General features: G+C 41.8%; 1 protein-coding gene across 4 annotated transcripts in view; it reads left to right on the forward strand.

Moving 5' to 3' along the window:
* Nucleotides 1-22214, forward strand: part of sulf2a (sulfatase 2a) — a 34864-nt gene extending 12650 nt beyond the window's left edge. For 3 of the 4 annotated variants that reach the window (XM_026168769.2, XM_026168771.2, XM_080301423.1), the window contains 20 exons: nucleotides 10395-10661; nucleotides 11409-11648; nucleotides 11765-11916; nucleotides 12262-12431; nucleotides 15699-15849; nucleotides 16093-16268; nucleotides 16383-16511; nucleotides 16785-16841; nucleotides 16980-17109; nucleotides 17501-17708; nucleotides 18089-18344; nucleotides 18515-18611; nucleotides 18708-18802; nucleotides 18880-18939; nucleotides 19025-19191; nucleotides 19381-19523; nucleotides 19667-19775; nucleotides 19867-19900; nucleotides 20385-20438; nucleotides 20805-22214. In XM_026168769.2, coding sequence (XP_026024554.2) covers nucleotides 10466-10661; nucleotides 11409-11648; nucleotides 11765-11916; nucleotides 12262-12431; nucleotides 15699-15849; nucleotides 16093-16268; nucleotides 16383-16511; nucleotides 16785-16841; nucleotides 16980-17109; nucleotides 17501-17708; nucleotides 18089-18344; nucleotides 18515-18611; nucleotides 18708-18802; nucleotides 18880-18939; nucleotides 19025-19191; nucleotides 19381-19523; nucleotides 19667-19775; nucleotides 19867-19900; nucleotides 20385-20438; nucleotides 20805-20835 — 2655 coding nt within the window. In that variant the 5' untranslated portion in view covers nucleotides 10395-10465 and the 3' untranslated portion in view covers nucleotides 20836-22214. The remainder of the gene's footprint in view (nucleotides 1-10394; nucleotides 10662-11408; nucleotides 11649-11764; nucleotides 11917-12261; nucleotides 12432-15698; nucleotides 15850-16092; nucleotides 16269-16382; nucleotides 16512-16784; nucleotides 16842-16979; nucleotides 17110-17500; nucleotides 17709-18088; nucleotides 18345-18514; nucleotides 18612-18707; nucleotides 18803-18879; nucleotides 18940-19024; nucleotides 19192-19380; nucleotides 19524-19666; nucleotides 19776-19866; nucleotides 19901-20384; nucleotides 20439-20804) is intronic. The other variant, XM_026168772.2, reaches the window with a different exon arrangement.
* Nucleotides 22215-23122: the final 908 nt, after the last annotated feature.

Genomic DNA, 23122 nt, shown 5'->3' on the forward strand with positions numbered 1-23122 from the left:
ATAGACTGTGTGTGTAGAGAGTGTGGAGTTACACACACTGCGGTCTCAACCGTGGCTTGTTTGTTTGCAATGCATGAGTATTTTCTGTGTTACCAAAGCTGATGTTTACACAGACAGACACAGATGTTTGCATTTAAACTGAACCAAAAACAAAGAGTTTGCTTAAAAAGACACACTCTGTGAACTGTGTTGTTACAGAGGAAAAACATTCCGGGTTTGGGCATGTAGCCTAAGATTCCTGCTGGGAAAACCATAAGCAATGAATGGCACTCTGTGGTGATTTCCAAGTAGAGCAAATGGGGGGAATATAAGTGACCATACATAGAAAGCCTCTGTAATTCAGATCATTGTGTGGAAATCTCCCCTCTGTGCTCTAGTCCTAACCCCCTGTGTGGTTCCGATAGGAGAGGGAGGGATAAGCCAGTAATCCACTGACAAAAGGGCCAGGAGAAAGCCAGCTAGCAAAGGTGGGGGGGTAAGGACAGAGAATGGGAGGAGTGAAGAAGTAAAGAAGCATTTGTTGCCTCTCAAAGTCCCAAGGGTGTGCTTAACTCCAGATAAGATGGTCCTCACCATGCTCACCGGTCCTGGCCATCCCCATGCTGTGTAGGGCCTCTTTGAATAGTTAAGAACCATTGTTTATCCGTTAAGTAAAAGATTGGCAAGTCTACAGAAGTGATTACTTCAGCAGCAGCTCAACTGTAACTTCCTACTAGCGTATTGATTTATCTGAGCTGTCTTTAATTTATTCAGCGGGTGGCCGGCAGTTGTTTACTGAAAGTTGAAACTGATATTGTCCGTAATCATCATTAAGTCTGGGCCATAAGGAGAGGGAGAAGTCCCCACTGCCGCTGCTAATTTGATAATAGGAGAGGAATGGCATGTAATTAAAAGACAACAGATGACAGCTTAAAACCTGTGAGTCCAGTGGAACAAGATGTGTGCAACTCATAAACCAAAGGCGCACAACCTTATTTAGAAAAATAACAGCAACAAACTTTCAGCAGATAATTATCACTGTGGGAATCTCAATATTGTTCTCATCAAGCCTTTTCGTATTATGCAATTCTTAGCAGACCACGTTGTGGATTGATGTTAGATTTTTCAATGCTGCAGCAGTTACACAATGTCATACAGAAGTCATTTGGCTGCTCTGAAGTCTCAGTGAGGTATTTAGGTTGGTGGAACAATGGCCCCCAGCTGATTTGTCCGTTATCCATTTAGCTGAGATGTGACACACTGTAGGGGGGCTTTGCCACTGGTCAATAAGTGCCAATAAGAAACAGTCATCACTCAGCGGGCTGCCCTGTCCACCAGCGTGCTCACTTGTTTCAGCTGTCAACCCCCATGTCAAAGGAGCTAGCAACTGAGCCGCTCTTTCGGATGCATCACAAATGGCTTTCTCATATACAAACCTGAATAGGACAGGAAAGGCAAGGACACTCAGAGACTGCAAAGCAGGGCGATTTTCCCTCAGACATCTGAATAAACCCATCTGAAGTGAAAAAAGCTACGTATTTGCAAAACACCATTGACAGTTGCTCATTCTCTCAATCTTAAGTCCCTGGAGGTGGGGCCGTGGGGGGTTGAACTCAAGTCAGGGACAATCGTGGCTCTGTTTGTGTTTTCTCTAACACCTCCGTGTTCTCTTTGGGCTCTCATGGAGCGTACCGCAGGGGTGCATGAGAGGAGGGGTAAGTGCCGTGACCCTGAAATGGTCCCTGACTGGAGCCCCTCAAAAAATCCTGCAGACCACCACGCTAGCCTTACATGCCACCCGGTTGCTGCTGGAAACAAAGCGCAAAGTGGACATGTGTGAATCAAAGTGAAAAGTAGCATCTTAAGAGTTCAAGAGTGAATCTGGTTAATAAAGAAATCCTCACTGCAGTAGGTTTTTATTTGTGGTGTGGCTGAGTCCATTATGGGGAAGATCTTCACTGATTTAGTTTGATAAACCCTGAGGAGACCAAAAGGTAGATCTGTGATGTCCCTGTAATGCCTTTGAGAACAATACAACAATATGATTCTGTTCATTTCCTCCAGATTCAGAGATAATTAGCCTAACTGTTGTTTTCCTCTTTTATGTCCCCTCATTGGAAAGAGAAGTTTGAAGTCTGATACACACAGTGTGGGTGTGTTTGTGTGTCTACCGCTCAGTATGTGTGTGCGCGTGTGAGACGTTGTGTGTACTTTTATAGTCAACAGAGCCGAGTCTGTCAGAGCTCTTTGTTCTCTGGCGAGAACACATCATGACTGGGCTTTTTGTCTGAACTGACAACATCATACAGTCTCTTTTTCTACCTCGCTCTCTTTCGTCTTCCTCTCTCTCTCCTCCACCCTCTTATTTTTTTCCAGCAAACTATTCACCCACCTTCCCATCACTTTCTCCCTCACGCATTGAAACCATTTAAAAGATAATGGGCCCTGTGGATTATGGAGGTATGGCGATGATTTTTTTTCCTTGTGTCTGTCTGGGTGCTTTAGCTTTGTGAGGAAGTCAGAGTATAGCGTGACTACCAGAAAATGACTACTGAGGGCAGTTTTTTTTGCATTTATAATTTATTGCCATCTTTGTTTGTTACCCTACATTTATGTAACTTTTACTTAGGGCCAAAATTTAAACATCACAGCGTGGCAACCAGATAAAGCTGTTCGATGTCTCCTTCTGCAAGCATGGGGAGTAATTAGCTACCTCCAGCATCTACGTTCCCTCTGTGAAGACTTTCCAGGAGGTTTGATAACCTGGCATGAGCATGAGGTCACTGATAAAGCGCAACTTACATAGATGTAGCTTTCTGAAAAGACCCAAAAACTCTAATATTTACTCCACTACCCCCAACACTGCTGTAAAAACATGAAAAAAAGGAGAATTTACGAACGACTCCGACACAGGTGGGGCTTTTCTCCCTCAGCAATAGGTCTGGGGTCTTTTTTGTTCAGTTTATTTCCTTGTTTGTTTTTTTAATTCCCCAAATCTGAATTATGCATTTATACAACCACTGAAGGTTGTGAGGTAAAGATAATTATCTCTGACACACTCACAGTGGTGTTATCTCAGTTAGCAGCTACACAGTGTCTCACTTTGTGCACGCTCAGGCTGGACGATCACCACGAAGAAGGAAAAAGTAAGTGATAGAAACATTTTCTTACAAAGTATTTTATTCTTGTTTTGTTAATGTACAATGAAATGTATCCTTTTGGCTGTAGCATTTATAGCACTGCTTCACTGTCTCTGTGTGAGGGGAAGTTGTGAAAAGCAAGGTGGAAAGTAACCAGGTGAAAGCTGCATGAACCAGCGTGGTTCTGTAAAACTTGGATGCAGAAATTGAGCAGCTGTTTGTTAGATGTGTCAGAATAAAACTACATATAACTGCACAACTAATGTTGTGTTACACAGGATGTGTAGCTACTTTCTGCACAGGGTTGTGCAAGGTGTGCAGGAAAGGTTGCCAGGGCTCATAGCATTAGCCTGACTCGGCAAACTAATCTGACTTTATTTTGTACACAGTGGGAGGTGGCACACATTTCAGTAGTTAAAAATGCGATTATTGAAGTGATTAATGGTTTTAAGATGACTTTTAAATATGTATGCAATGTTTGTATGACCAATATTTAATTTGTCCATTGTGTCCAATTTTGGATATTTTCTGTGTGCTTTTGTCATACAGTCAGTTTGTTTTAAACACTATTAAATTAGTTGCATCCTTACTGGAAATGGGCGAAGACAACAGTGGACAGCGGTGTGAATCATGTCTGTGTTTACTCAGCAGCCATAATTTTTTAATGAGAAAAGTTTGTTGATAATTAGTGAGAAAATTGGGGAATAATTATTTGAAAATGATGCAGAATGCCTGAGAGTTTCATTGTGTTATATTTTAGTATGTGCCGAACTGTCACCTGCTCTTCGATTTTTTTTCAGTTTTGCTTTATATGTGTGTTTTTTCTGCATCTCTTAATTTACACCATAAACAGATGTAGAAAAAATGCAATTCACCAGAATACAGGAAGTGAAGTGCATGTTGCTCCAAATTTGGGGAGGAAATCCAAGAACTCTTTCTTAATGTGTTGCTTCTGATATTCAACCCAACCCTGTACCGAGTTCTCCTGAAGGCCTTGGATTTGGGTTGATATCAGAGGTCTGTGTAAACCAGTGAGGTTGTCCTAAAACACTATAAGAAAACTGTTTATTTATCCACATTTATCTACAAATATAGTTATTGTACTTGTATAGCATTCGATATGTTTTCTATAAAGAAAACGCTTGTTAGTGAGTGTGAGGCAGAGAGAGAGATTTCCAGACAGAGCACATCACCACTTCACCTCTTCCCCTGGAGCAGCAGACTCACTGCAGGATTAATGATGTGTTAAGTGCTAAAATTACACACATTCATATTTCACCATTTGGGCAGCACATTCCACATGGCATTAAAGGTGAGGGGAGAATATTATGTGTTAACAAGAGAAGAAACACAAATCTGAAGACAAACAGTTTAAGTGCAGAAAGAAATATTTCACACTTGGGTCACTTCATCGCTGCAGAAATCAAATTTTCTCACTTTTAAAGTCTAACCACTGGTCTTTTGTGTCTGCGTATTCAAACAGAAAATTGCTGTGCAGGTTCTGACTGTCATCTTAAAATGTCTGCAGTGTGCCGAGCTTATCGGAACCTGAGGGAAATCTAAATTAAATCTTCTCAGTGAATAGGATCAGCCTCTGCATTATCTCTTGTCATTCTCAACGGTTAAAGTTAGTTATTAGGAAGTAAAGGCACATTCATCAGAAGAATGTGTGGGCTCTATTTTAAACCAAGGAGCTGCTGGAGAGTTATTGAATATGATTTCAGGGTTATCAGCGAAGCACTGAGAGTTTTGACCAGTGATGGATTCTGTCATAGTAAAGAGGCATTGTTTTTGGATGTCATTGCATCGGTATCAGTTGTTAGTTTGGAGGTCAGTGTTGGAAAAAGATTGTCTGGGGTCACACAGCTGTGCTACGGGGGAATCAAGAGTCAAGACCTTCTGCTCCAAAAAAATGACAACAAGTTGTAACTGCGTAAAATCCACATTTTTACTTTTACTGTCAAATCAGAGTTCATAGAGACATAAAACAGCTGACAGGGGAAAGCAGCATTCTGTCTTATAGAATGAATTATGAGAGTCTGATACCACGATTAGTCTCAGCTTGACAAAGGATCTATATACAGGGTTTTAAACATGAGCAGCAAACACTTTGATATGGAACAATTTAGCTGAGCAACATTCTCCATTTGTGCGTTGCTTGCTTAGCTGTTCTGTGGGTTTTAGCTGTTCTCTCGCTATGAAATCATTGTATCTACATTTAGAAAGAGGCGAGTGCAGCCCAGAGCCTTCAGCTAATGGCTGCAGAAAACAACTGAAGCATTCTGTTATGTACCTAATTTCATCTAACCCACTGTTTTTGTTTTTTCTTCTCATTTCCCTTGCTCTCTGATTCACCATGTATATCCCCTCAGTCACCCTCAATGTGTTTCATAAAGGGGAGCAGAGAAGGCAAACACTCCTTCACATTAATCCGATCACGTTCCAAAGTGTTGGCTTCGTGTCTGAATGAGCACCCTATCACTTTTCCGCAAAAGTTGCGATGACCTATTTAGTAGTTCAGCACTAGGAACATTTACTTATCTGTTAATGGCACAAGTCTGAACTGCATGCTGTCACATTAATAGATGGATATACACAAGACAGCACAAGACAAAGACGCAAATAGCTCTCTCCATCACTGTCACTGAATAAAGGAAGGAACATTAACGTGAAAGTGACCCATCTGATTGCGTGAACGCATCGCTTTAACATGCGGATGAAGCCACACACACGAAGTTTCACTTACAAATAGTTGAGCAGTGGAGTTAATGACAGTTCATTAAGACATTTCAATGGACTTTAAACTGGCTCACGCACTTGTTTATTTCGGTCTCCAGTAGTTCTGAAAGTCATATACCAAATAACACCTTTAACTGTACAAGTTTAATTTTCATGACCAAAATCTTACCTTAGCCTTATTAGCTACATTTGCACGGTTGGGTGTCTACAGTGTTTTGTAATAATAAGAATAATATATTAAGACTGCATGTGAAAACAGCCGATTTGAATGCATAGAGAAAGGGGCGTGGGTGTTGAACCTACACTGATAAAGTGATCGTAAGCATAAGAATTGTAATGCTGCTAGATTTCTAAATAAGCCCAGGTCAGCATATCAACTTGAAAGATGACGTGATATATCAGTACTTCTTTTACAGATTGATTGTGCTGCCATCAAATTCCACAAAAGTCAGTTGCTGTAGCTCCACCAATACCTCAAAATAAAAAATTTTCCCAAATCTGGTGGTGGAACAGAGATTTGCAGAGAATAATAGATTAAGGAGACGGACCGTGGCTTCTTATTATCATGAAAAAAACATTCCATACTGTATTGAGAATCACAATCCCCTCCTTCCACTGGCACGCACGCCCTCGTGCACGCACGCACACAAATGCAAACTTCCCTGAGAGAATGTTACTCTCACGTAGATGCATGCCGTTGCAGAATTAGCATCTGAATACCAACTTTTGTTGGTAAATGCAAGGGTCCTTGGAGATTTTGCACATTCTGTTCAGAGCTAGGCAGGCCAGTGGGAACAAAGTCACACATTAGCAAAGCCCTGCCAGGCTCAATTATGACCAAAGGGATTGGCTTGATAGTGTTTCAGCGGGCCACATTCAGCAATGGATGTGTCTATTTAAACATTCCTGGCCACTTCCTTTATGTTTTTCAGCACCGTAGATGGCAAATTCCTCTGTCAAGAACGAGGCAGAGGACAATATGGCGGTTCTCTGCGACACATCCTGTTTTATTCTGCTCTGTTTTATATGGCAGCCTTGGCCTATGAATCTAGTTTTCGCGTTTTGTGAAGATCTGTCTGCAGTGGAAGTGCTCGTGCTTTGTTCTCTCCAGACTATATGCCTAGAATTTTTTTCCCCCTGCCTCGCACAGTCTTTTTTCCCTCAATCTTTCTCTGTCTAAGAACATTGGTGATAAAGAAACCAGGAGCCTGACTTTAAGCTTGTGGGCTTTCGCCTCCATATTTTATTGCCATTATGAGCACAGCTGATTAAATTGCAAGTGTACGCCATGGCTCGTCCTCCTTCAATATGTAATAAATGTCTTTTTTTTCTCAGTTTTCTCATATTCTGTCTGTGTTTTGTGCCTTCTCGGGGGATCGCAGATTGGATGAATCATACTTTGTGCCTGTTTCAAAGCCCAAGGTGTTTTATTTATAGGGGAAAAGTACATTAACGCCTCTGCAAAGTCTTTGGAAGATTTATCAAGTACTCTCCCATCTTCCACCCTGCCTCACTTGAACTGTGACAGACCTAGTAAAGTACAGATGTGAGTTGCCGGGCAGTGTAACATATCTGCCTGCCGATCCGGTTTCTGTTTTTGTCCCTCCACTCTTGCTACCGTCTTACCATCATGCCCATGCTATGACATGGCCGGCTCTGTTGTCACTACATTTATAATTCAGTCTTATCAATAAAAGATGCGTGGCATTAAGTTTTTATCTGGTGATGCAGTGCTGCTGTCTCTTAAAGCCTCTTTACAAGCGAATGACTGAAGAGCAAAACTTTCCCTCTGTGCTCTGACTTTCAGGCATCGCTTGGCATTAGTATAACCTTAGATGATCCTTGTTCTTTATACATGCTTTTAGAAGCTTATTCCCTATGATCTCATATTCTGCTAGCTTACTCCCACAGCCTTCCTCTGCAAGCCCCCAGCCTTTAATGAGTTTTGCTGAGAGTTATATTTACTCAAGTTGTCTTGTGCTTCTGTCTAAATGGCAAAATTTCTTCTTTCATTCTGTCTTATCGGGCTGAATCAGCATTGTTGTTTTGCAGCTCACTTAGTACAAAGAGCTGATGTGGGCAGATCTCTGTCAGGAAAACGAGCTCTAAATCACTGCAGTTTACAGACACAACATGGCCTGCCTCGCATTATGAATGCGTGTAAGCCAACACGGTCATGTTGTTGGAGACTGAGAGCAGCTTGGCTGACAACTGCTGTTCCTTAACTGTCGTCCATCTGTTTTTTCCACACGTCTTCAAGGTGCAATGTCTTCTGTCTGTTTGGAGGTTATGGTTGCGTCTGCTTTTTCTTTGGGTTTCATGTAGCATCTACCACCCGAAGAGATAAACAATACGAGCAGATAAAAGACAGACAGAGGGAGAGCAAGCTGGAAAGAAAGAACCGTGTGTGTCGGTTAGAGCTGATAAAAGCCTGAAAATCCAATTAGTTCTCAGTATCGGGGCAAAGGAGGAAGCCTCATGGGAGTAATGTCAGGAAATATCCACCACCATAGCATGACAATAACACAACATTTACATACTTGGCTATTGATAGAGCAGCGTGAAAAATCTAACTGGATGTTTTCTTGCAAGTCAGGACTATATTTGGTAGCCTTCCCTGATGGCTTTTGCCCACATCAGCTTTTTAAACAGATAAACAACTATCAAAGGCAAGCATTGTACCTACTACACCACAAGCCGCCCTGAAAGAGGAGCCAGTAGGCAGAGGATGATTTTAATTTTTCAACATACTGAATCTCTTCTTTATTCTCTTTAGATGTCCTGGAAATGATTTTGGTGATGAGGTTTGCACTACTGAATGCAGACAGCGTTGGTTAAATGTGTGTCCTTTCAGCAGGTTTCTTTTCCCCCCCCCCCCTTATTATGATTTCCCTCGTTGCTGGTGCCTTCTTTTCATACACTGGCAGAAATGAAAGAGGTATGGAGGCAAGGAGGGAACATGAGAAGGAAGCAGGGACAATTCAGAAAAGCACAGAGCCCCAAGTTAGAGCTCATGTGCTCCTCCTGGGAAGAACCGCATGCCCTGGGTTAGAAGAGCAGAGCAAAAACAGCTGCTGCTACATTTTAATCATGTATTGATATACTCATAGTGTGTATTTGCTTGCATGAGTGTGTCGATGGAGGAAGACAGAGGACATACGAAGGTGCTGGTTTTGTATTTGTCTTTGAATCAGGACTGATCTGGTCACAATCTCATTGTGGACTTCCCAGCACATATACCTAACCCCCACCTTCTCACGACAGCGAAACATCACAGTGGGTTGCTGTTGCTTACAAACGGTTTTTAATTACGGTCACAGGGGTGTGTAGCTGCTGATGTGTCATCATAAATTAGATGCTATTTAAACTTTATTGGGGATTTGATCAAAATGAGAATGCGCTACATTTTATAAGGCAGATTTTTGTTCCGAAAGGTTCAGATGTAAACAAAGGTGGAAAAACGACAAACAAATATTTATTTCTTTATTTCTAAGAAAAAGGTTTTTATTCATTTCGAGACTAAATGTGATCCTCGTTATACAGCGTTTTTTGTTTGTTTTTTTTGCATGAAGATAAATAAAACGACTCTTAAATCTCGAACACTTACTGATGTGTCTTAATTAGCTACAGTGCTTGTAGCGCTTGTCAATTCTACTGTTGATTTTTCGTGAGTTCTTGCAGTCATTGTTTCTGGAGTTTTTACACTAGAAAGTCAGGTTACCGCTGCTGTGGGTTTGCATGGGCACAATAACCAACAGTTGCCATGGTAAACTCTAATGGGATGTATTGTTAATGAGGAGGAGTTATTAGAAAGCTAATAGGACTGAAGTGTAATTTTGGCAAACTGCATGTAGAGATTAATTGAGAAAAGACTGTTTAACACATACTTGGCTCTAATTGTTATGTTAAATGTGTGCTCAATTTTTTTGAGCAACAATGACAATAAATAGACAATGTTTTTGTGTTTTTATCTATTTTATTAACCTTAGTGTCATATCCACATTTATTCTTCTACTTTCATTTTCACACTGTGGGGATTTTCTGTTGTAGTGTGCCTTGTCTACTTTATGATTTAAGGTGAACATTTTCATTAGAGTCATATTTTGTCCTCACGTTGTCACTGCGCTCAATGACCCCTGTCTTCATTTCCCTCCTCTCATCCGGTCTCTCCTTCACCTCTGCCTCACACTCCTTCACCCAACTCCTCCTTCCCCTGTTCTTCGCATTCACCCTAACCCCGTTATGATGAGGTGAGGCCCGAGCTGGCCTCCAGCCCAGGCCCATTAGCCCCAGCCTCGCAGCCATGTGCTCATCACCAGAGATCATTACAATCAGCCAATGACACCACTCCAATGCATCATTAATGATTGATTAACGAGCTGAGCTCAGCCCAAGCGGGTGCATTTGTACGGAAGAGCACCCCATAATGGTCAGGCAAGGCTTGCATCTGCTGTTTTTAACTTGTGCAGCTTTGTGTATGTGCGTGTGTTTGTATGATTTATTCTCATCAGCTTCCCTCTGTGTCCTCTTCCTCAGGCTGAGTAAGGAAGTTGCTGACTCCTCTGTGTTGAAAGAAACACTAAGGAGGTGACTGAGGAGGTGGCGTGATGGCAGAGCGGAGGCTCTCCGCCCCTCTCCCTCTCCTTCTCTTTCTTGTCCTGGTGGGAGTTCTCCCAGAGATTGAGAGCTCGGGATATCTTTCCGGATATCGCCTGAGGAGTCGTTTGCAGAGGGACCGGCACATCCGCAACATCCGACCCAACGTCATTCTCATTCTCACTGATGATCAAGACATAGAACTGGGTAAAATGTTTCCATTAATCCTCTGTGGTGTGCGTTTACCGTGTGATTATGCATCTGTATCTCTGTTCACTTTGTCGGGTACAGACATTTTGTCCATGTGTATCCACCAGCATCAGCAAAGGAAAGTCAGCCTAATGCTGCCTCTTGGCACCATAACAACTGGCCCACTCAAAGTCATGTGTTCCCTTTGCCAGCTCCTCTGTCGCTGGCATGAAATGAGGGCGGCCTATGGCTTCCATTGTCTGGTTGCCAAACCCTGGCCATCTCCCTACCCGCTTAAGTCTTTTAGCAGCGTATTGGGCTGGAGTGGCTGCATAATGGCCTCAGTGACATCCTTTGTCCTCCTGTGATCACCAGTGAGAAAACTCCCATTGAAAAGCAGGAATTTATGGTCAAGCATCTGTTTCCCCAAACAATCACCATCCGCCTGAAAAGCTTTTAGTACACAGTAGACCAAATGGGTTACTTTACAAAAAAAGATTTATTCTCTCATCTTATTTCCCCCCTTTCGTTTTATCTTCCCACATCCATAATGTTTTTCCCCCCTCATGGGTTATATTTATATTTTCACTCTTTACTCTATGTTCAACATCTCACTCCTCATTCCTCTTGAATGCTTTACATCCCCCTGGGTCCCTTTCATTTCAATTGCTGGCTTTTGAATCTGCTCTTACCCTCCTGTCCCCTCGTACAACCTCCCCTCCCCCCCCCCCCCCCTTCTCTCCCTTTCCCCCTGTTGCCTCCCAGGCTCTATGCAGGCCATGAACAAAACTCGGCACATCATGGAAAAGGGCGGCACACATTTTTCAAACGCTTTCTCCACCACGCCAATGTGCTGCCCATCCCGCTCCTCCATCCTGACGGGAAAATATGTGCATAATCACCATACCTATACCAACAACGAGAACTGCTCCTCACCCTCGTGGCAGGCCCACCACGAGCCGCACACCTTTGCTGTCCACCTCAACAACTCAGGCTACAGGACAGGTGAGCGTTGCAGAGTCCAAATCGAGCTTCAGTCGTACCCATTGAGTTATGAAATTTGCAAATAAACCTGAAAAAGAGTACATCATTAACTTGCTGCGCACCTGTTCTTCACTCAGCCTTTTTTGGAAAATACCTCAATGAGTACAACGGCTCCTACGTGCCTCCTGGCTGGAAGGAGTGGGTAGCATTGGTGAAAAACTCACGTTTCTACAACTACACCCTCTGCAGAAACGGTGTACGGGAGAAGCACAGCAGCGACTACACAAAGGTATTATTGCACTCTTCTGACATCAAAAAGAAAATACATGTATCTTTACAGAATAATTATCCCTGCATGTGCTGAGATTGATACAAAATCATTTAATGAAATTTGTGAAAAGTGATGCTTTTGTTCAAATGAAAACAACAATTCAATAAGTTTAAGCAACATAATACACATGAAAATTACACTTTAAAGTAGCTTAACAAGATGAAGGGTTAAAACATTGAGCAGTTCCACTGACTCAGTATCAGTAACGTCTGGTTTTGACTCGCACAGTGCTGGTGCTCTGCTCTTTGACTCCCTCTGTCACTCACTGAGTACATGATAAATAATATTTCATGTACTTTACAGGACTATCTGACAGATGTCATTACCAACAACAGCATCGACTACTTCCGTACGTCCAAGAGGCTGTACCCTCACCGGCCTGTGTTGATGGTTCTGAGTCACGTTGCTCCACATGGTCCAGAGGACTCTGCCCCGCAGTACAGCTCCGCTTTCTCCAATGCATCACAGCACATGTAAGGAAATGAGTTAGCTTCAAATTGCCTAAACAAACTGTGACCAAGTTACGAGTTAGCAGATTGTTGCAGGTTTTCCGATGATCTGTGATAATACATGCACAGATAATTGGCAGCTGTTTGAACAGGAGCTTTGCCTATGGGATGTAAGCGTGTTTGGTTTCAGGGGGACAAAGATAACAAGTACACAGATACATTTTTACATTTTCACATCCAGACCTATTTGCTTGCATATAGAGTTGCCAACCGTCCCTTAAAATACGGAATCGTCCCGTATTTAGAAACAAAAGTACACGTCCCGTATTGAGCTAATAAGGGACGCACTTTGTCCCGTAATACAGTGAGAATCAAAAGTAGTCTATAACTTTTAATGGAATTAACGCTTTGTTTGAAAACATAATTCCCAGCCCCTCTCCTGCTTTGTGACCAATGAGCTGACAGCACACTTATGACAATTCGAGTATGACAATTCAGATTACCGCTCATCTCATTGGTCGAGGAAAGGTCGCTTACGGAGAAAATACCGGAAGACAACAGATGACCACAACAAGAAGCATGGCCAACAGGGAAACAAACGCCGACACGGCGGTGCAAGTCTCGGACGACAGTACACCTAAAGCTGGGCAGACACTGTGCGATTTTTTCAGTCACATTATTCAGCTCCTGCTCAAACTGCACGATTGACTCGCAGGGGTTAGAAGTTGGTAGGTCACGATGCAGGTCTCACACTATACCGCCCGATGCTCTGATGCGACCTGAGTGCTCACACTGTGCCTCCATAACATGAAGGTTATAACAGAAAATCTGTCGCGCTCTCTCTCTCTCTGTCTTTCACTCACACAGACACACCACCACCACCAACTTTGTTAAATTGCTAATGAAAAACATGATCAGGCAGCTGTGATTGAGCAGCAATGTAAATCCAACTGTTTTCACGGTTGTTGTGGTCGTGATAATTTTGTGAGGCCACATCGAAAAGGCTCGGATGAGCTTTCCAAAGTTCTACAAGTTGTGCCTCCATCGCTTGTGTCCAGATCACACGCTGCACAGCCGTGCTGCTCCATCTTTTACACCGACGTTTACGTGTTTGCGCGTGAGCAGTGTGAGCGGGTGTGATGAGACCCTCACGAGCGATTGATGATCGGGAGCTGGTCGTGAGGTGTTAATCACTTCTCGTTACCCCACGTATACTACACGACGCACGATGAAGGCCAAAATCGGTCAAAAATCGGCTCAAAATGGGCCTAAAACCGCACAGTGTGAGCCCAGCATTAGAGCAGCAATGTTTGTTCCCCTCAGAGAAAGGGAAGAATGGGAAAAGGAAAACACCTGGCTGGAAAACGTTAATATGGGCATGTGCAGTGAATATCAGCGCTATGTGGCCAGAAGTGTGATAATATAATTTATTTTGTGTAATAAACAACTGCAAGGATAGATGATTACAACAAATTGATGACTAATACATAAAAGTAATAAATAGATGAATAATGATGATGAGTTAAGATGCGTAATCATGGGAACAAGTGGGTTTACAAACAGGAGCAGCTGATTAGCATTAGAAAAGCTGAAATAATATTTCAACTGAAGCCAATTGTACTAAATGCACTAAATGTGCACTGTTACAAGAATGTTTTTCTTTCTATTGTTTTCTATTATTTTATGTTAAGCAGGACAGAGTTCTTTTAAAGAAAGATTTACTTATATTCTCAAAAGTTAAGCATGACAGGCTTCTGTTTAAGAAAGAGACCTGTTTTATTGTGTTAATGTTGTCATTTTGAGCTAAAAATAAATGGCTAAATGATCATTTGTTTCACATGTGTTCATATCACAAAGAATAGAATATGCATCTACTTAAATCAAATTCAAGTCAAAGGGTTAAAAAAATAATTTCACACACAAAAAAAGAGCTAGAAAATTCACCACACTGGGAAGGGTGAAGACAACTGGGTCGCCCGGCCCTGGCCACGAGGTGTCCCTTATTTATTTTTCAGGGAGTTGGCAACCCTACTTGCATATGAGTCATCTGTGCATTCATTCTGCTTCTATGACCCAGGATGACACAAATTCCATAATCTCGACTCAATCTCATCCTCCTCTGCCTGCAGAATGTTGTTGGCAGCCGATGCCTTTCCTTCCACTGCCAATGCTTTGCTCCAGTTTATTTGGCTCGTGCATTGTTCACATTAGTGGTACCACCGTAATGAGACCTGCTAATTTGTAGCATTTTGTCAGTGGTACAAGAAGAGAGGAATGATGTATGTATAGAGCTTAGGTAATGATGAAGCCATGTGCACACACAAACACACACAGACACGCCTAACACCTCCATTTTTTTCTTCCTGACCCTTTGTGCTCACTGGCTGCCTAGTGCTGCTAGCTAATGGCAGAGCTGCTATTAGCCTCTAGAGATGTAGCCAAGGCCAGTAATGAGACTCCAATTTCTACCCCCTCACACCATCCTGCTGCTTCATCTAATCCCTCCAGCACCATTAACCTGTGCCACACAAGCTTTAAACACATAGAATATTCTGAAAATTCAGCCCTAGTGTCTTTGTGCAAACTTTTAATTGCTCTTTCTCCATAAATTTCCTCTCCCTCGGGTGATGTTTTCTGTGAGAGCCTTCTCTGGCTATTTTCTCACTCCATCTCCCTCTGTCCTTATCAACCACACTAAGAGAGAGAGGCAGTAAAAGTCCTGCACTCCTCTAGTGGTAAACCTTCTTCTCACCTTGGCACATTACAGACACATCTTCACAGTACATTAGATTTCTCGCTGCAGAATAAGCTTTGGGACATTAGCATTTCTTAAAAGCCAAATCGATCCACTTTAAACATTAAAGGTATTTTCTTTTAGGATCTCATTAGCTATTTAGCAGTTTTTATTCCCAAATACAGTTCTGTATGGCTTGGAGTTAAATATTGATCAAACTGGGCTCACTGTGTGCAGACCTATTGATTGCATTTTACATGGTTTATGTAACCTCCACTTTAGCATTCCATAAACAGTTTTCTGGCTACTTTGGGGGAAAAGGATTGGAGACATTAGCCAGCACAGGAAGAAAATGTTGCTGTGAATGCATGCGTTTTGGTTCTATGATTCAATTTACAGCTAAAGAATATGGAAACATCTCTGTGCAAATGTACGGTGACTAGTACAAAAAGAACTCTGTCTCCTTTAAAATGTAAGTAGAATCGGTATAAGTGAAATGCTTATTACACCACATAATTTCAAGCTTCAAGCTTTTTTGTTGTTATCTTTCATTTTAGAACCCCCAGCTACAACTATGCCCCTAACCCAGACAAGCACTGGATCCTACGCTACACTGGACCTATGAAGCCTGTCCACATGCAGTTCACTAACATGCTTCAGCGCAGGAGGATGCAGACTCTGCTGTCGGTGGATGACAGTGTGGAGAAGGTATTCAGACAAGCAGACAGACATATGCTTAAACACAGACACACACACACATCTCATCTGACAGCCTTAAATCCTGGGAGATCTGTGCTTGTTCTGACTGGGACTGTATAATGTATTCACTGACACACTTGGTAAATTGTTCAATCCTCCTTTCCCACAATCTGGCACAAGAGACTTGAGCTATCAAACAGAAGTAAAACTTTTCACACTGTGTGAGTGTTCAATGAACTATATCCTCCGTAGGTGTACAACATGTTGGTGGAGACAGGTGAACTGGACAACACGTACCTCATTTACACCTCAGACCACGGCTACCATATTGGCCAGTTTGGTCTTGTGAAGGGCAAATCAATGCCTTATGAGTTTGATATCCGTGTACCCTTCTACATTCGAGGACCTAATGTGGAGCAAGGTGCTGTGTAAGAGACTCGTTGTTTTTCTCTTGCATTCAGTATAGGGATAAAGGTAAATACCATTGTGACTATTTTCTTCTATCTAGTTCTATAGAAAAAAATGTTCTTGTTGTCCTGCAGTAATCCTCACATAGTATTGAACATTGACCTGGCACCAACTCTGCTGGACATGGCTGGTGTTGATATCCCTGCAGAAATGGACGGCAAGTCTATCCTCAAGCTGCTAGACACAGACCGACCAGTCAATAGGTGAGTACCTACTTTACTTTATAAACTCACTATCTTCGTGTTCTTCGTATTTTTGAATAGCATTTAAAATACCAGGAATGTGTCAAAAAGGTTGAGAGTTGAACTCTGTTTATTTCATGGGCATAATGAAATCTGCAATCCAAACATAAAAATGGAACACCACTTTCTTCTCAGTGCCATGCAAGGATGACATTTAAAATAGAGTACATGTTTATCCTGTGCAAATATCACAAAGTGGTTTAACAGGATTTCTGAAAACGTCTCATTTTACAGGTTCCAGTTGAGCAGGAAGGGTAAAACATGGAGAGATTCTTTCCTCGTGGAGAGAGGGTATGTTTTATTGTAATGTATTATCTTTTGTGAAAACTGTTCCCAAACCAGGAATTGTCCTGTAGCAACATGAGACTTCTTGTCTGGTTGGCTGAAGAAAAAATCATTTTCTGTTTTTTTGTTTATCTGTGCTTTCAGGAAGCCTCCGCACAAGAGAGCCGATGGAAAGGAAATGGCCCAGGAAGAGAACTTCCTGCCAAAATATCAGAGGGTGAAGGACCTGTGCCAAAAAGAAGAGTACCAGACCTCCTGCCAGCAGCCAGGACAGGTACTTGACCTGTAAGATCTCGAACAGAGAGGTTAATGAAGTCTGAATAGAACAAAATTAAGAGATAATTAACATTCTGGTTGCAATCTGCCGAGTTATCTGCAGTCATTGTATGTTTCATCGAACATAAAAGTCTTTTTCTTAATCCTCCAAAATGAAGAGCATGTGCACGTGTGTATAAAGAGCTTTCCAGTTTGAATAAGACTCATAAAAGGCTCATCCCAGAAGATTAATATTATTACTATTACTGCTCAGCTTGAATATGCCTTGTGCTCATTTAGATGTCTGTGATTTTTATCGTCATGCTATAAAGACTGGGTCAAAATTATGTTATACTCTATAAAATCTCAAAGACCTGTGTTAATCCATATTTCCCTGTGCCTTCTTTCAGAAGTGGCAGTGTGTGGAGGACCCGACTGGCAAGCTGAGGCTGTATAAGTGCAAGGGCATGGCTAGTCTCTTTGCCCCACGTATGCAGGCTCTGATGGCCAGCGGTGCCTCACAGCTGTCTCTCACATCCAGCTCTGACAGCTGTGACTGCAGCAATTCCGGCTTCAAACCATCCATCATGAAGAGGAAGAGGCTTCTCACCAAAAAGAGTCAGTTCCTGTTGTCGCTTACATTGTTGTCATTGCTATAAATAGATGCTTTTGTTTAGAAAGAAACTTTTCTTTACTTTGAATCGTCCTTGCAGTAGCCTATGAAGCTTTCCAAATGGGGCCATTTATCTCAAGCGAAAATAACCAGCTGTTGAAGTATTCATGAGACCAGAAGGATATGTCAGTGCTGCCATCAAGTGGCAGAATAGAACAGACAAATTACCAATTAAATAGCAGAAGCTTGTAAAGGATTCCCAGAATATGATACAACTTGCATGGAATTTTGATTTATATCAGTCTGTTTAGTTGCTGTTATGTCATCTATCCTGACATAAAGAATCAAAAACACGTCTTACATTAATCTGTCTCGTCTTCTGCAGAGATAAAGTCCAGTAAGGGTACAAGTAGGAAGCGTTGGGCCCGCTCTATATCATTTGAGCTGGGCGGTGACCTGTATGCTGTAGACCTAGAAAAAGGCTACTGGCCACTGGGGTCCAGGAACAGCAGCTGGGCCAGAGACAGGAGGAGAGGAGTGAATGAGGAAGACAATGAAGAGTTCAGTGGCATGGAAGTGACTGTCAAACCCACCACCAGCAACAAACTTGCTACACCTGCTGCTATTAAAGTCACATATAGGTGCGTGTGTGTGTGTGTACATTTTTCCACATGAATGTGTAATGTTCCTGAGGTAAAAGACAGAAATCAACTGTTAGAATATATATATATATGTGTATGTATATATACATATACATATACATATACATACATATATATATGTATATATATATTGTTTCTATGCCCTTCAGATGCTCCATTCTTATGAATGACACAGTTAAATGTGATGGAGGCCTCTATAAGTCCCTTCAAGCATGGAAAGACCACAAATTGCACATAGAGCACGAGGTACTGTTCCTTTTTTAATTGTTATATTTAATACATATTGTAGGTTATTTATAGCCTGTGGTGTCTAATTAGATTTGGGGCAACTTTCCTTTTTAGATCGAAACCTTGCAGACAAAAATCAAGAACTTGCGTGAGGTCAAAGGTCATTTAAAAAACGTGCGACCAGAGGAATGTCAGTGCGACAGTCCCAGGTGAGAGAATTTAAGGGTGACAGATAAGCACCAACACAGAGATTCAGCACATCTGACAGCTGACTTTGTCTTTTCAGTTATCTCACTACGAATAAGGAGACTTTCCAACTTAATGCAGGACGAATGCTCTCACTCAGGTAAAATGTATAACACTCGTTTACTGTGTAGTAATTTTGAATTCCTCACTCAGGCTAGTTGTGACGTATGTTTTGTATTTATTAGAATGCCATCAAAGCAGAAGACTCAGTGGTTGCAGAAGGAGCAGAAACGCAGAAAGAAACTACGGAAATTCCTCAAGAGGCTTCAGAACAACGACACGTGCAGCATGCCCGGCCTGACCTGCTTCACACATGACAACCATCATTGGCAGACTGCTCCCTTCTGGACAAGTGAGGGATAGTCTATGGATTTAGCAAGTTGTTCAAAGAGTATCATGGTGGAACATACCTCTTTGTTTCTGGCACTATTTTCCTGAGCAGAAATGATGACAACAATATTTTGAATCACGTTTTTCAAACTCTTGTTTTCCACTCTCACCCCTCCCTTCCTTATAAACTCCCCCTTCCTCTGATCCTCAGTGGGTCCATTCTGTGCATGCACCAGTGCCAACAACAACACATACTGGTGCCTCAGGACCATCAATGACACACACAATTTCCTGTTCTGTGAATTTGCTACGGGCTTCCTGGAGTATTTTGACCTCAACACTGACCCGTACCAGGTATTTATTTCAACAGACACACAGAATGGCAGTTACCAATAATACGTTTAAAATAATCCCACTACATGATTCATGGTGCACATGGGATAGTTCCCAAAATTTCCAAAGTCCTTGCTGACATTTTGTCCTTATCATTCCTGCAGCTGATAAATGCTGTCAACACCCTTGACCGCAACGCTCTGAATTTGATGCATCAACAACTTATGGAATTACGGGGCTGCAAAGGACATAAGCAGTGCAGCCCAGAGAAGGGTCAGTAAAAGATCTCTGTGGTAAATATCATATATTGTAGCGCCAACAGTCATTTGAAACTAAGATTAATGCTACCCCTGCTTCTTTTCAGGAGGAAAGGAGCGAAACTACTTCAGTGAATACAGGTATTTCTTCCTCTAAACAGCTTGCAGCTGATTGCTTTCACAACCATCACAGATGGAATTCAAGTTATAATATGAATTCAGAGAGGTTACTGCTGAGTCTTTGGTTATGTTTCTGCTCATTGCCAGTCATCTAGGGAGCTGAGGAAACAAAATACAGACACGTTTCTCTGAAACGGAAGCTCTGAACTGCCATGGTTCCTCACTGTTGTGATTGAAGCATTGTAGCATGCAGAAGTCAAATCCAAAGAGGGCTAAAATGCAAGGCTGCTTTTCAGCTTCTGCCTTTTTGTAATCAACCCTAATTGTGTGTGTGTGTGTGTGTGTGTGTGTGTGTGTGTGTGTGTGTGGGGTTGTGTTCATGTGTGTACTTGCGTGCATCTATGTCTGTGCGTGTGTGTGTGTGTGTGTGTGTGTATACCTGTGGGTTTTGTCTTCATGCACGTGCATTGGTCCCGCGCGTGTATACGTGCTGTGCATGCTTCAGGCCAGTTCATCGCCGAAAGAGGCCAAAAGTGAAGAAGCCCTCCTCCAAATCGCTGTGAGTTTGTCATAACCCATCTGCTCCTTTGTACTCAGCCAGCATCTCCATCCAGATTTTTTAGCATGGTCAGATGACTTAACAGCATGGTGCCCTATTTACTGTATTTCTGTACTCCTCTACTAATTGTATTTACATTTCCCTGCATTGCATTGCTGCACCATTTTCATTCACTCTCTCGGCTCAAATTCATTACAGCAATGCAGATATGTCATTGTCACATTGTGTTGCGTTTTCTGTTCTGTTATTGTCATTTCCTGCTTTTCCTCGCAGTGTTGGTAGGAACAGACCACAGCTGGAGCCATGGTTTCCAGTGAATGCCTCAAGCAGTGCATTTAACTTACAGTAATTGTTTCTCTTGCACAGAGGGCAGATTTGGGAAGGGTGGGTTGGTTAACCACCTGCAGCCCACAACCAACCGCATCGGCCTCCTCCAGAGAAGGAAGGAGAATGGAGAGTGCAGAAAACCCGAAGACCTCGACTTTGATAGACCATATGCTGGGATACCACTCTAAGCTGGGTTTCATTTTCGGGGGAGCTGCTCCTCATAGCCTCCTACCGGGGTGTAGGAAATACTAAGGCCTACAATAAGTCTAAAGACTCAGCAATTATGTATTTTGGAACATATTTCATATCCATTTGCAAACTTTGCCACCCCCAGCTGTCAGGATTGTTAACAACAACAACAAGATTCTGTAAATCAAGTGGAACAGTTTGGTGTCTGCAAGCCTTTCAGTATACCACTAATGCTTGTAGATAATATACAATGTCTCAGCTTTAATCAGCTTTCTTTCATGTCATGTGAGACTGTGTGGAAATATGATGAGTAACACGTCACTTCTGCTGCTACACAATGACGTCATGGCCTTGTGATGTCTCTGCGGCACATGTGGATTAGCTAACTATTTCACACTTGGAGTAACATTAAGACATATGTTGTATTCTTTCTCTGCACCAACGTGTCTGCACATGGAAGTAAAGTGGACTTAACAAACAACCAACTGCATCAAACATGTCGCCATACTCTTTTGTATTATAGTTATTCTTAACACCGATGAATGTCCTTTGTTACTACAGGTCATCCTCCTCACAGCTGTGCGATCTGAGATGACCTGAGTTTGCCTGCAATGATTTAAATGCATACACAGAATTCAACAAAAGTCTCTTTATGCCCTTGAAGAGGTCTAAATTAACAACACCATCTCACAATGATACAATCCTCCAGACTACGTGACCTGTAACAGAATGTGTCATTTGTGAATGCCATTTTACTCCTTTGTATTGTCAGTATCACACTGTAGAAGTATCCAAATAGTTTGTTCAGTTTGCTATACATGGTGCTACAAGATAACAATACAAGTCTGAAATCTTGCTGTACAGTACAGTATGTATTTGAATGTATGTTGTGCAATTAATATAAATGTTTACAATATTTTTTATAATACTGGAGAGGCAACCTCATTGTATGATACGAGTTGATAAAATGAACTTATAGGGAGAAACGTAGCTTGAGAAATGTCATTGTCATTGAGATTTGTATGTTTGTCCTTATTTACATCAGAAAAGCACTTAAAGGGTTCACTGTGAAGAGCTGTGCCATGTACATTAATGGACAGTATGCTTTGCGCCGGAAGAAAAACAAAACAGTGTAATACTCATTGATGTGAAGTTTACTTCTTGCATTTGTTAGCTTCTTTTCTTTTCTTTTTTTAGCCAATACTTCCTTTTAATAGAGTGCTGATAGTCAATGTGAATAAAGTGTTGTTTGACCATGAATATGACCAGGCTTTTATTTTGAAATTGTTAAGTAATTTACTGTTTTCATGTCCAGTAGGTGTCTCTGTCTGCCCGTTTCTTTGGACAACCTATGGTGGTGAGTGCAGTGACATGTGGAAGCTGTAACCTATTTGCTCTCAATAATGTCCCTTTCACTGTAGCATCAGGAGGGTTTGTACTTAATGTAATCTCAACAGTGGAATCCCAGCAGCTTGAGATCATTAAATTGATAGTCATAGCATTCTGATTGGCACAGTCAAATTAACTCTGTTATTTCCAGTCACGCTGGCATCTCAGTCTGAATAAACATGAACGCACGCCCACTTATGCACAACTTTAATCAAACTAACAAACTAAAATTTAAAGGTGAACTTAGGTAATTTTTTAAGGTCATTTAATAGGAAATAATATATTGTGCTCATGAATATAAGTTGATTAGTGTGTAATAATGTGTTAGATCACAGGATATTAAACCATGTAATGGTTCAGAGTGATGATCAGCATCAGGTTCAAACCAGTGGATGCCTGCGATTTAAACACAACTTGGAATTAAGCCATTAAAAATACACAGGAGCAGGCTCCACTTTGTGGAGGCCACCATGTTTCCCAGCCTCTTGAATACAGTGGCCGAAAAAGACATTACACCATCATTACACCCGGTGTTTGTGCCTGTACACTGGCTAACTTACATCGTTCACCTTATAAGTTACTTCTTTCCCTTTCAAACCATATATGTGAACATTTGTATGTCATTGTGTATTCATCATCTTTCTCGTTATGTCTTGTTGTTTTCTCTGTTTTCTCTCTTCCCTCATTTCCACTTCATCCTCTTCCTCCTCATCTCAAACCTCGTCTTCTGAACTGCAGTTAAGACTCTAACACACCAACACAAGCATAAACATGCTTAT

This window comes from Astatotilapia calliptera, chromosome 5 (assembly GCF_964374335.1).
Source record: "Astatotilapia calliptera chromosome 5, fAstCal68.1, whole genome shotgun sequence".
In the NCBI taxonomy this organism is placed as follows: Eukaryota; Metazoa; Chordata; class Actinopteri; order Cichliformes; family Cichlidae; genus Astatotilapia; species Astatotilapia calliptera.